This window comes from Peromyscus californicus, unplaced genomic scaffold (genome assembly GCF_007827085.1).
Source record: "Peromyscus californicus insignis strain IS unplaced genomic scaffold, ASM782708v3 Scaffold_4__1_contigs__length_199733344, whole genome shotgun sequence".
Taxonomy (NCBI): Eukaryota; Metazoa; Chordata; class Mammalia; order Rodentia; family Cricetidae; genus Peromyscus; species Peromyscus californicus.
In genome coordinates this window covers 94,078,821-94,093,184 of record NW_026294562.1, presented here as the reverse complement: position 1 = coordinate 94,093,184, position 14,364 = coordinate 94,078,821, and the positions used below count along the sequence as shown (strand labels likewise).

The following is a 14,364-nucleotide window of genomic DNA, read 5'->3' as shown; positions in this document are numbered from 1 at the left end:
ATATTGATGCTACTTTTAATGCTGGCTGTCAGGGGGCAACCTTTGTGAACTGGAGTCTGTCTCTTTCAGAGCTCATTTTACCTTGAGATTGATTATACAAGTCCCCCATCCTTGTGTGCCTGAAAACAATAATGTAATGGTGCTGTCTGAACAGCTCTTACTACTGGCTTTCCAAATAAGTGTTAATTATGATAATAAAGGGAGAGATTTGGAACTAAAAAGAATTCATTTTATTGGTATTAAAAAGAAAAAAACACAATGTTTCCCATGTACAACTGTAGGCTTTATGAGAAGACAGCAGGTGGGCACACCCTGCCCCTTTTGTGATAAGTGTCCTAAGCCGTTCAGCAGGCCCCTGGCAGGAAGTCCAGTGCAGGACCACCAGCTCCTGTGGCCCTCACAACAAGGTGTCTTCCAAATGCTGCTTCCCTGCAGGAGCTCTCGGGAGGGGAGCGGGCCCTGTTAGACATTCTCACCTGCGGCCTGTGCTCAGCCTCCTTCTGTTAAGGCTTTGTCAGCCGCTCTTTTAAAACCTCTTTTCAAGTGTTTACCTCATTTTCCTTAACTTCCTCTAGGAGAAAAATCTTTAGGGTTGGGGATTTAGCTTAGTGGTAGAGCACTTGCCTAGCAAGTGCAAGGCCCTGGGTTCGGTCCTCAGCTCCAAAATTTCAATCTTATAGGCTGACTGTAATTTTAAAGATTTTTGTTTTGTTTCTGTTTTGATTTTTAAGATGAGACAGGATCTCACACTGTAGTAGCAGACCAGCCTAGTACACACCTAGGCTGGCCTCACATTTGCAATAATCATCCTGCCTCAGCTTCCCAAATCTTGGGATTTACAGACATGAACCACAATACCCAGTTTGCCTTTTAAGATTATTTCTGTGTGTATGAGTATTTTGCATATGTACCATGTGCATGCCTGGTACCCACGGAGGCCAGAAGATGGTTGTTGGCTGCCATATGAGTGCTAGAAGCAAACCTGGGTCCTCTTTAAGAGCAGCAAATGCTCTTAACCAATGAGTCCACTCTAGCCCCAGTTTTTAAAATTATGTGTATATGTGTGGACTTGTGCACCTGGAGTATAGGTACCCTCAGAGTCCAGAAGAGGGGATCTGACCCCTGGAGCTGGAATAACAGGTGGTTGTAAACTGCCTGACTTGGGAAACTTTATAGGGAGCCTTGCACATCCTTCCGGAAGCCTGGAATGAACTTTGTGGGTCCTCTGCATCTTCTGACACATGCAAAACAGTGGGTATGTGGTTTTCTGGAGAGGGGCCATATTTTTACCATCCTCAAACAATATGACCCCAGGAAGAACTACTTAAGGAGCCCCTTGGATACCCTGCCCAGGCATTCTGCTTTACCCAGATGCTCAGGACTTTTCTACTAAGGGAATTGTTCCTCTGATTGTTCTAATGCCTGGCTTCGTTGTCTGTGTTCAGCTTCTGGTTGAGTCTGCTGTGGTTTCTTGTTGGTGGCTTCCAGGGCTAGCTCCTGGGTAGTCCCCACAACTGCAGCTGGCACTCTGTCCTGTTGGTTGTCCTTGTCTTTTTTCTTTTTGTGGCAACATCTTGTTCCTAAACCCAAGATCAGTTAGTGGAGCCGGTGCTAGAGACAGTGGGAAGTAACAGCCTGTCTTTTCCTTCTAGCTTTGTATCCTTGTAAGGGAATGCAGAAGGCCATGTTTGGAGGGCAGAGGACCCACATACCCGAGGATCACAGAGGTAGAGCTGAGGGCTGATGGTCAAACTTTGGAACGTGACAGACTGGCATCAAGTACTGTCTAATGGAGTGCTGATACTTAGTACTGATTAAATACTAATCCTGTTTAGAAGCCAAATAGTACATTTCCTACAAGGATACAAAGCTGGAAAGGGAAAAACCTTTGTTACCTGCTGTTGTCTCCAGCCCTGGCTTGCACGTGGCTTTGTACCTATCAGTCATCTTTGCCAGTTGACTATGACAGGAAGTATGGCCTCTGCATGGTGGCTCCCATCTATAATCCCAGAACCAGGCTAGTCTAGGTTTGACCCAGACCCTGTCAAAACTGCTAAGAACAAAAACAGCAGGGGATGGGACTTCTAATGAATAGATCTAAACAGGAAGAAATAGCTGGGGGGGGGGGGGTGCTTTCCCATACACCATCTAGAACATTCTCTGTGTGGATTTAGAATATTCCTGATGTTGCTCCATAGGCTAATCCAGAAGCTTAAATCTTTTCCTGAACTGCAACAAAACACCTAGGACCCAAAAGATACATTCTTCTTCTTCTTTATGATTAATTATTAGAATTATTTTATTTTCTTGAAGATTGATTTTTAGCCTGGCAGTAGTGACACACATCTTTAATCCCATCACTTGGGAGGCAAAGTCAGGCTGATCTCTTGAGTTTGAGAACAGCCTGGTCTACAAAGTGAGTTCCAGGACAGTCAGGGCTACACAGAGAACCCCTGTCTCAAAAAAGAAAAAAAGATTCATTTTTATTATATATATATATATATGTGTGTGTGTGTGTGTGTGTGTGTGTGTGTGTGTGTGTGTGTGTGTATCTGTATGAGTGTATGTCATATGTACTTGAGTGTCTATGGAGACCAGAAAAGGGTATCATATCCCCTGGAGCTGGAGTTAGCAGGTGATTGTGAGCTGTCTGATGTGCATGCTGGGCACTGAACTCTGGTTCTCAGGAAGACAATAAGCACAGGTTTCTCTGTGGAGCCCTGGCTGTCCTGGAACTTACTCTGTAGACCAGGCCAGGCTGGCCTTGAACCTAGAGATCTGCCTGTCTCTGCCTCTGCCTCCCAAGTGCTGGGATTAAAGGCATGTGCCACCACTCCCGGGCAAACAATAAGCACTCTTAACCACTGAGCTATCTCTCCTGCCTCAGAATTTATTTTGACAGGAAAAACTGATTTGCATATATTTTAATACAATGATTGGGAAAGAGACTGAACATGGGTCTAAGCAGCTTTAGGTAGGAAGTGGTAGCATGGATGTAGGGCGGGAGAGAGTGTGCTTGTCCTTGACTGGTTTCTGTCCACTCTAGAGATTTCAAATCACAGCAATGGAAACCAAACCCAGAAACCTGGGCCTGTCTCATCACCACGGCCCCTCTGGTTAACCCCTGTTGCTCTTCCTTACAAGAGTAGGTACAGCCTTTCTTTCTCCAGGCTGTGCCAAACAGGAGGTGGTGGAAGTCAAGAGTCAGTCAGCATGAATGTTAGATTTGGGAACTATTCTCTTTATCCTGTCACTGGTTGGAAGGAGGATTCCAGAAACAGCTGTTTCCAAGCAGTTGCTGCCAAGACTTGCTATAGTGAGACCTGGAGACCACTTTAACAGAAGTTCCAGACCTTTCCTCTCAGTTCACCAGAAATGGATGCTTGTCTTTCTAATTGTTTCCCTGACAGGGGTGAAGGAAATATCCCCAACTTCGGATGCCAGAGAAATTCCTGAAAGCCTCTTGTAAAATACTACTGCAGGGGGCTGGAGAGATGGCTCAAAGGTTAAGAGCACTGACTGCTCTTCCAGAGGACCTAAGTTCAATTTCCAGCATCCCCATGGTGGCTTATAACAGTATGTAACCACTCCCAGGGGAATCTGATGTCCTTTCTGGCTTCTGAGGGTCCTACATATATGTGACACACAGACATACATGCAGGTAAAACACCCATACACATTTTATTTAGTTAAAAAAAAAATCTGAGTAGACTTAGGCCTGCACTGACTTGTGCCCAACCCTGGGGTCTAGAGAAGTCACCCAAGAAATAAGATCTCAACTTCCTGGAACTGAAGACTTAGTCCTGTGGTGAGAGTGAGCTGCTCACACGCTGAGTAGTCCATTCTGGCTAAGTAGCTATTCTAGGAACAGGCCAGTGGCTTCAAACAAGGCCTGGGTCTCAGTTTCCATAGTGTCTAGTGGCCCTGAAGCCCTTAACACTCAGAGCATAGTATGCCTGCCACAGATCCCTCCTCAGTGGACAGGAGATCAATGGCAACAGGCCTCCAGAGTGAAGCCCAGGCCATGCTTTTCTAGGCACCTGCCTCGTGCAACTCTGCTCCCTCACCTAGACTTCTGCTCTTTCTGCAGTCTGATGGGAATTTAGATAGGATGGCTATGGGGCAGAGAATAACATGCATCTCCTCTAACCTACCAAGATGTGCTCCATAGTCCTCAGTGCAAGGTGAAGCTAGGGGTTGCCTATCTATTCTAAAATGAGCAGCAAAAGGCAGTGCCCCCCCCCCCCATCTTACTAAGGGGCCCGTGTGGACAGTACAGCCTAATCACTAACATTTAAGGTCTAGTTTCTATACTTGCTCAGGTCTTGACTCTCATCAACACCTGCAGTCAGTGCCCTGTTAGCAGATGAGTGGAGACAGAAAAGGGAAGATGTGGCTAGGGATGTTGGCAGAGTGCTTGCCTGGCATGCATGATGCCCTGGGTTCTACCCAGTACCACATAAACCTGGCATGGTAGTACATGCCTGTAGTCCCAGCCCTCGGGAGGTAGAGGTGGGAGGATCAGGAGTTCAAGGTCATCTTTGGTTACATGAGACCCTGTCTCAAAGAAGAGGAGGGTGTTAAATAGATGTACCCATCAGAGCACAAAGATCAAGCCTATCTGTCCTCTCCTGGGGGAGCTACCACTTTCTACATCTGACATTCTCCCCCACAGCCTGCATTCCATACATTACTTTCAAGCCCACCAGAGTGTACCAGATTCCCAAGAGACCCTTGCAGCCTTTAGCCCCTGCCTGGGAAGCTAGTGCCATACCCCAGTATAACATACCTGGTTTTCCAGGGGGGTGGCTCAGGCCCATTTCTCCTCCAGTACCTCCACTCAGGCTGGCGGGGGTCGAATTGCTGCCGCGGCTTCTCAGAAAGGAAGGGGTCAGTGTTGACTGCCCTGCTTACCATCTGTCTCTCAGGAAGTCCCATCTCCAGATGACTCTCTGAATTCTCTTCCTCAGAGGAGGAGGACATATTGTAGCTGAACGCTGCTATGGCCTCCTCTTTAGGACCTTGTAGGGGCAGAAGCTGAGCTGTGGGCTTCAGCTCCAGCTCTGGGCATTTTCTGGTTGTGACCTCTGAGGTCCCAGTTAGAGGCCACCAGCTAGGCCCCATCAAAGGACAGCTGCAGAAACAGCTCTGATACAGAAGCTGGCAGCGGGCATGAGAGAGGCAGGGAGGGCATAAGAAGGAAGAGTTCAGAGGAGGCTTGTGTGTGGAGCATCCAGTGTTAGGTCCCAACTGAGAGCAGTGAGGTACCCAAAGAAAAGGACTGTGGTAGTCCCTTGTGTGAGGTGTTTCTAGTCTCTCCACAGCCTTCTTCCAGACAGTGGGGGGCACACACTGGACCCTGTCTAGAGGCACCTTAGTTGTCTTGCCATTCCAGAAGTGAACAATAATCTCTTCTTCTTTAGATGCTATGAACAGAAATGGGAGATGTATCCAACCTTCTTATTAAATAAGAAACACAGAACCAATGCAAAGAAGAAAGCCAAGAGGTCAGAGCTAAGAGCTAAAACCTTACCCTTCCTCCTGCGGTGGTCCTACCTCTCCGAACCAGAACTACCCCTGTGTTAAAGTCTTTATATAGAGTTCCTGTCCTGCCTTCTCATTGGTTGTAAACCCAACCACATGACCGCCTCCTCACGGCCTGTCTGTATAGGCCTCCAGGTTTTCCATGATTGGTATTAAGATTAAAGGCATGTGTATCCAATAATGGCTGTATCCCTGAACACACAGAGACTTACCCAGCTCTGCCTACTAAGTGCTGGAATTACAAGCGTACGCTACCACTGCCCTGGTTTCCTATGGCTTGCTAATAGCTCTGACCCCCGGGGAACTTTATTTATTAACATACAAATAACATTTTAATACAAATAAAATATCACCATAGCGTTTTTTTTTTTTAAATAATTCCAGGTTCTTTGGAATAAAGGTTTCCCTATCCCCAAAGCCAAAAGCCTCAGCCCCATCCCTCTGCTCTTCCTGGCTCTTCCTGTGCCACTGTGCCCAGAGAGCCTGTGGGAATGCCCCCCGCTCCCGTAGCACACTGACTGTCACCAGCTCTGGAGGATGTACTGGCACCTCCCTGCCTCCTAGGCTGAAGAGGACCTGGAGGGAACTGGTTTTCATGCAGAACCAAAATGCAGCCTCAGCAGAGGCTTTTTATCCTTCTCTGAAGTACAGCAGTGCTGATTGGCTGGCGTAAGAGGATGGTCAGTCTCTGGAGGACTTGGTGAGTGATCAGTCCCCATGACTAGAATACTTCCCCGCCACCACACGCAATGTCTTTGTTGGGTTTGTTGGTTTGCATTTTTGAGATAGGTCTCATTATGTAACCCACGCTACCTTCAGATTCATGATCCCCCTGCTTCAGCCCACTGAGTGCTGGAATTAGAGACACATGACATCACATCATGTGATGGTTTTGGTAATCAACATGGTAGTTCTAAGTTGTTTCTCTTGATTTTATTTTATGCGTTTTGTCTTTTTGGTTGTTGTTTTACTTTGTTTTCTAAATATTTTTATTAATTTTTATTTTATGTGTATAAGTGCTTTGCCTGGATATATGTATGTGTGCCACATTCATAACATGGTGCCCAGGGAGGCCAGAAGAGGGTACTGGGTCCCCTGGAATTGGAGTTCCAGAAGGCTGTGAGCTTCCGTGTGAGTGCTGGGAACTGAATCTGGGTCCTTTACAAGCACAGCAAGTACTGTTAACTACTGAGCCATCTCTCCAGGCCCCATTTTTTGTTTTTTTAGACACTCTTACTCTGTAGCCCAGGCTACCTTCAAATTTATAGCAGTCCTCTGGCTCAGCTTCCTAAGTGCTGGCATTACAGACACAAGCCACATGCCAGCTTCTGTCCTCTCTGATACTAAACATCACATATCCTGGAAGATAGGACTGTGGATCTGCTGCCCCTGCAGGGTGAGGGCGCTGGGGAGGGTGTGAGGGTTCTGTTTGTTGTGGTTCTGAGACTGCTGAGCCAAGACTCCCAGCAGTGCTCCTCTGGGGAGCCATGACCACCAGCAGTGCTCCTCTGGGGAGCCATGACCACCTGCAGTGCTCCTCTGGGGAGCCATGACTCCCAGCAGTGCTCCTCTGGGGATGTCAGGTCACGGGAGCTTCCTCACCTCTTTGGCCTTTTTGTTTCTTCAAGCCCAAGAGAACAGTGCCAGGGCCGAACTGCTGCTGCTCTGGTTCCCAGGGTGCCAGCACCTTGTCACCTGGTTGCAGTGAGTGTGGCACAGATGGCGAGAACTGAATGACATCTTCTGGAAATACCACTCTCCGTTGTTGGGCTGGCAGCTTTAGGCCTGTGACAAGGGGAGCCTCAAATTCCACAACCAGGGCCCCCCGCCTCTCCAGCTATGGGAAGGAAATAGAGGAAGATTTGACATTAGGGGCTAGGGAGATGGTTCCGTAATCAAGAGCCCTGGCTGCCCTTGCAGAGGACCATGGTTTGGTTCCCAGCACTCACATGGAGGCTCACAGCTATCCATATTTGCAGCTCCAGGGGATCTAACACCCTCTTCTGGCCTCTGTAACCACCAGGCATATATACATGATACACATGCATGTAATCAGGCTGTCTTAGTTACTGTCCCAATGCCTTGATAAAACACCATGACCAAGGCAACTTATAAAAGGGAGTGTTGACTGGGCTCACGGTTTCAGAGGGTTAGAGTCCATGGCCATCATGGTGAGGAACACAGCAGGAACCTGGCAGGGATGTGCTGAAGCAGAAACAGAGCTTACCTCCTGATCCACAAGAAGAAGGCAGAGGGAGCTGAGAATGGTACATACAGGCTTTTGAAACCTCAAGCCCACCCCAGTGACACACCTCCTCCAACAAGGCCACACCTTCTCTTCTTTCCCCAACAGTTCTACCAACTAGGGACCAAGCATTCAAACATAGGAGCCTAAGGGGGCCATTCTCCTTCAAACCACCACACAGACAAAGCACTCATACACATAAAATAAATAAAAAAAAAAACACTTGAAATAGAACAATAGGGGAACAGAATGAAATACAACAGGGGAACAGAGAGTGACGATGCATACCCATAATCTCAGTACAAGAGAGGCTGAGGCAGGAGAATTGCTCTTGAGTTTGGGGGCAGCCTGGGCTTTATACTGAATTCCAGGTCATGTTGAGGTACATATCAAGTGCCAGGGCAGCTGAGGCTACAGACTGAGACCCTGTTTGAAGCAAACAAAAAGATGGGGCAAGCAAGATGGTTCAGTGGGGAAAGGGGCTTGCAGCCAAACCTGACTACCTGAGTTTGATTCCCAGGACCCACATGATGGAAGGAGACAACTGACTCCTCCCGTTGCCTTCTGACCCACATGCCATGGCACACGTACACACATGAGCACACACACACACACACACACACACACACACACACACACACACACGGAACCACATTCACAAAGTCTGACTCTAGAAAGTAAAGTACTGGAGCTGGGAATGTAGCTAGTTGATAGAGTGCATACCTAGTATGTAGAAGACCTGGGCTCAATCCCCAGCACTACATAAGCCAAGCACGGTAGTGAAACATACAATCACAGCTCCTGAGAGGCAGAGGCAAGAGAATCACAAGTTCAAAGTTCAAGGCATCCTGGGATACATAAGGTCCTATGTCAAAAAATTAAAACTTGGGACCCGAGAGATGGCTCAGTGATTAAGACCACTTCCTACTCTTACAGAGACCCAAGTTTGGTTTCCAGCTCTCACAGGGCAGCTCACAACCGGTTGTAACTCCAGTTCTGGGTGGGAGCGGGGATTCTACACGCTCTTCTGGCCTCTCTTGGCATTACATGCACATGGTATACTTAACATTCACACAGACATAAAATAAAACTAATTTTAAAAAGAGAATTCTAAGCCGGGAGGTAGTGGTACACACTTTTAATCCCAGCACTCGGGAGGCAGAGGCAGTGGATCTCTCTGAGTTCAAGGCCAGCCTGGTCTACAAAATGAGTTCCAGGACAGCCAGAGCTGTTGTACAGAGAAACCTTGTCTTGGGGGGAAAGAAAAGAGAGAAGTCCAAGCCAGGTGGCTTAAGGGGTTTACTTTTCAGCATTTGATGATGTGCCCTTCTGTTAAATGTGATAAGCCATTCATATGCTACATTGTGGCAATTAAAAAGCAATGTTAATTGGGAGCGCACTCCTTTAATCCCAGCACCTGGGAGGCAGAGGCAGGTGGATCTCAGAGTTTGAGGCCAGCCTGTTCTACAGAATGAGTTCTAGGACAGCCAGGGCTACACAGAGAAACCTTGTTTCAACAAACAGAGAGATCCATGAAAGTCGCCACTTAAGTGGAGCCTAGGCCTGGCTCCTGGCATTTCAGAACAAGATTGTGTATGTGAGAGCAAGTGCCCACATGTGAGAAGTACATCGCGGTTCCTCTTTCAGGCTCAGGCCCATGATTCAACACACTGAATCTTCCTGAACAACTGATGTACATTTTTCTCACTGTTAAGGGATAAACTGTGTTCTCCTTTCTGCAAGTTGATGGATTCAAGTCTTTGTCCCAGTACCCCAGCATGCGATGTCCCCTTAGGAATCGGGCCATTGCAGGTATAATTAGTTAAGGTCACAGTGAGCATGGCAGGCCCTTATTCTAACTGATGTCTTTATACGAAGAGGAGATTTGAGGGGCTGGAGGGATTGCTCAGTGGTTAAGCACACTTGCTGTTCTTGTAGAGGAACTGGGTTCAGATCCCAGCACCCACATCAGGCAGCTCACAGTCACCTGTGGGTTCAGCTTTAGGAGATCCAACCCCCTTATACACATAAATAAAAATCATTTGGGAAAGAGAGGAAATGTGACTAGATAATAGAGAAAGCCATGTTAAATCAAAGGCAGAGATCAGGGTGCTGCTTGTTCAAGCTAAGGAAACCCCACGATTTTGAGCAAATACTTGAAACTATGAGAGGGGCAGGAAACAGACTCGTCCTCGTGGCCCTTAGAAAGACCTACACTTGAAATTTCTGACTTACAGCCTCAGAATGGGAATCACACAGTAGGTTTCTGTCAGTCACACTGCTCATCTTGCAGCACTTCACCCCACAGCCCTAACAACTCAGCCAAGAACCAATGTACTTCCGAATGTACGCAGCCAAGACACATCGGGTGCAACAGCGCCACCCAGAGGAGCGTGTGGGGAGCTGATGGGGAGAAGCACTTGCCTCTGGAGCAGCCTTGATCTGAGCCAGATAATAAAAGCCATCAGGTTCCCTCCTGGCCAGGACCCAGGGGCCAGCAGCATCTCCAACTCTTCCCAGCCAGCTAAGCCCCTGCCATGGTGGACCAGCAGTGTGGGAACATGGGTGACAAGAGGCATACCTGGGAAAAGCAAATGATATCAAGGGGTGAGCACAAAACCCTAAAAAACATCAATAGACCATAGAAAGGGCTCAGAGGGTAAATGTGCTTGCCACCAAGCCTGACAGTCTGAGTTCAACCCCCAGACCCCACATCGTGGAAGAAGAAAACTGACTCCCATAGGTGGTCTTCTGACTGCCACAGGTGAGCTATAGAGTGTGTCCCCACCTAGATAAATATATGAATATAAAATAAAATAATAAGCCGGGCGGTGGTGGCGCACGCCTTTAGTCCCAGCACTCGGGAGGCAGAGCCAGGCGGATCTCTGTGAGTTCGAGGCCAGCCTGGTCTCCAAAGCGAGTTCCAGGAAAGGCGCAAAGCTATACAGAGAAACCCTGTCTCGAAAAACCAAAAAAAAAAAAAAAAAAAAAAAAAAGAAAAAAAGAAAAAAATAATAAAAGAAAATAATAAAACCAGTAAGATACATGCCTCAGGGTCTGATCCGAGGAGACTCACTGCATGAGGATAATAAGGGTGTGAGCAACAGAAATTCAGGGAGAATGTGGCAATCTATGACTTCCTGTAGGACCAGCTAAACCTCTGGAGTTAGCAGAAAGTGAAGGGCACAGAGGGCCCTTTTTTGGACTGCACATTGTTTCAGGATAACCAAAATGAAATCTGCTTCTCTACTTGTGTTAATCAATGCTTGAAAGACAGCGTGGGATTCTAGAATGAGGTGACAAAGTGACAGGGGAGCCAAACTGTAAGTCGCTTGGCTCCAGGGGTCAGAGGGATGTGGAAGTGATGGAGCTGGGCAACAGAGGAGCTCCTGAAGGGGCTGAGGAGTAGTGGAAGGCAAAGCCAATTCCAAGGATTCTCTGGCCTGGGGCAGTTGCAGAATGAAGGATCTGGTCTTTGGGGTTTTTGTTTCCTTCAAATATTTATTTTTTACTTTTTGAAGTGTATGTGTTCAGATTCCCTGGAGCTGGAGTTACAGGCGTTTGTGAGCTGCATGATGTGGGTGCTAGGAATTGAAGTCAGGTTTTCTGTGAGAATGAGTATGCACTCTTAACTGCAGAGTAATCTTTCCAGCCCAGGAGGGCCTGGGCTTTTGAAAAAGCTGTTTTGTAGGCAAGTCTGAATATAAAGATATTTAACTTGGAGAGAAAAAAAACAAAAAAAAAAGGACTGGGTGGTGGTGGTGCACTCTTTAAATCCCAGCACTCAGGAGACAGAGGCAGGCAAATCTCTGTGAGTTTGAGGCCAGCCTGATCTACAGAGTGAGTTCCAGGACAGCCAGGGCTACACAGAGAAAACCTGTCTCAAAAAGATCAAACCAAACCAAAAGAACAACAAAAAAGCTTAACTTGGCCTTGAACAAGGTGTTCCAAACAAATAAATTAAGAACTTGAGCAATGGACTGGAGAGATAGTTTAGTGGTTAAGAGCACCTGTTGCTCTTGCAGAGGACCAGGATTTAGTTTCCAGCACCCACATGGCTACTAACAAGCTTCTGTAACTCCAGTTCGAGCAGATCTGCTGCCCTCTTCTGGCCTCTGCAGGTACTGTATGATGTAGTACACAGACATGCAAGCGGGCAGAACACCCAAACACTTAAAAAAAAAAATTTTTTTTTTAAATTTTTTTTTTTAAGTTGAGTATTTGGGCTGGTATGCCCCTATCCCAGGCAGACTGGTCCCTGGAACTTGCTACAGGCTGAAGTTCCTTTGCCATCTCATAGTCACACTTTAGACCGCTGACCGAAGATGCCGTTCTGGAAAATCCCAGGCATTTGAGGCACTTTCAACTGGACCAGGAACAGAGGAGAAAGGAAGGACAGAGGGCAGAAGCTGGTACCTGGTGAGTGTGCAGTTCATGGGCAGCCAGGGTGCCTGCGTGGCAAAGGGACAGGTGAAGGGGTCACAGGGTGGCGCGGCACCATCCAGGTCAGGGGCTTTCCGGGTTGTGGCCACACTGCAGTATTTGGGCAGAGGCAGCCCAGGCCTGGTAGAGGGCTGCATGGCCCTCAGAGCACCCACCTGGAGCAAACACAAGCATCACAGTTGTCTCAGGCCGGCAGAGGACACTCCCCAGGGTTCCCACACACACCCAGAGTTTCGGCTTTGGAGTACCTATCTCAGAATGTCCCTCAGGGTCTAGGGAGGGCTGAAAGAATGGAAGCTAGAAACTTAAAGAAGTCCCACTTTAATCCTCCTTCAAAGCTGCATGCTCACAGCTTGTAACCACTCCAGAGAAGAGCCACAAGAAGCTCCCATTGGGCTTTACCTCTTTCCTCCTCCCCAGTGCCTAGAACCCCTGGAGCATGCCCTTTCTCTTTACACACCCTGCTCTGGCCACCTGACCCCCACCAAAAGCCACCAGTTCCCGTCCTAACCTGGTCACCTACAGGACTAGCACAGGGCCATCCCCTTTGTGGACTTATTCAGAGACAGCAGCAGCCACCTAAGACTTGTTAGGGTCTACCATGGCCCAAAGCCACAGGTCTGATTCCAAAGGGACTTACCTAAAACCCCAAATCCAGCCGAGACTTCAGCCTTGCCACAGTCTCAGCCCCATCTGAGAGTTGGCATTCATGGCCTTGGCCCAACAACTCTTGGTTCCCAGGCAGGTTGCCAAGCAGGTTGCTATGGATGTGATCCAGCAGCTACACTGGGGCATGGGAGGGTACTGGGCATGTGCAGAGGGTGACCCGAAGCGCTGAGAGACTTAGATTTGGGGGTAAAGTGGGGGAATCAGGGCAAATTTTGTATTCTCCCTTAATCTCAAGGGCTGCTTCCTTACAGTGGGAGCCTCTTAGGGATCTAGGGGGAGCCCCGTGAGGGGGTGCTGAGCTCTACAAAGACAGAGGGCTGTCTATCCGCCTCTACCTAGTGAAGGCAGGAGGTTGGATTGGGAGGCTACTGAGTAGCCTAGGGACTCTTCATTCCTTGTAGTTTAAAACAAAATAGCCTTGGAGCTAGAAAGGCAGCTCAGAAGGTAAACTGCTTGCTGTGTGAGCATGAAGACCTGAGTTCGGATCCCCAGCACCCACCTGGCTGGGTTTACAACCCTAGCGTGGAAGGAAAAGATTAAGGGCCAACTACTGACCCAAATTGTGGAGCTCTGGCTCAATGAGAGATCCTGTCTATAAATAAATAAATAAATAAATAAATAAATAAATGGGAGAGCAACTGAGGAAGACACCTAGCCTCCACAGGCCCATGCATGTACACACACACACACACACACACACACACACACACACACACACACACACACAAACGTAACGGAAGAAGTCGAAGTATGTGAGCTGTAGAAGTATGGGGAACAGACTGGTGACCAAAGGAATAGAAGTCCAGATTCCTTGGGACTGGAGAGATGGCTCAGCAATTAACAGCACTGGCTGGTCTTCCAAAGGACCCCGGTTCAATTCCCAGCACCCACATGACAGCTCACAACTGTCTGTAACTCCAAGGTCTGACACCCTCACATAGGCACACATGCAGGCAAAACACCAGTGCACATAAATCATTAAAAAATAATAAGTCTGGGCGGTGGTGGCGCACGCCTTTAATCCCAGCACTCGGGAGGCAGAGACAGGCGGATCTCTGTGAGTTCGAGGCCAGCCTGGTCTACAAAGTGAGTTCTAGGAAAGGCGCAAAACTACACAGAGAAACCATGTCTCAAAAAAACAAAAATAAAGAAGTCCAGATTCTGTTCTCATGCCTGTATCCACAAAAGACTTGTATGTCGAAGCAGTCATGGTGCTCAATGGAGAAGACCCAAGAAGGCACACAGGGACATGTGTGTGAGTCTCAAGACTGTGGCTGGGAATTTTGTGTAAAGACTCTCTTCTTTTTTTTTTTTTTTTTTGGTTTTTCGAGACAGGGTTTCTCTGTGTAGTTTTGGTGCCTGTCCTGGAACTCACTCTGTAGACCAGGTTGGCCTTGAACTCACAGAGATCTGCCTGGCTCTGCCTCCCAAGTACTGGGATTAAAGGTATGTGTCACCACCAC

The 14,364-nt window shown here is 47.9% G+C and overlaps 1 protein-coding gene across 1 annotated transcript; it reads right to left on the bottom strand.

The window, feature by feature from the left end:
- Positions 1–125: 125 nt before the first annotated feature.
- Positions 126–12,930, bottom strand: CUNH11orf16 (chromosome unknown C11orf16 homolog). The gene is given in 7 exon segments (XM_052760138.1): positions 126–1,592; positions 4,790–4,805; positions 4,807–5,426; positions 7,147–7,381; positions 10,214–10,370; positions 12,206–12,387; positions 12,873–12,930. Coding segments are annotated over 6 exon segments (1,395 nt in total). The 5' UTR covers positions 12,370–12,387; positions 12,873–12,930; the 3' UTR covers positions 126–1,389.
- Between the last annotated feature and the right edge of the window lie 1,434 nt (positions 12,931–14,364).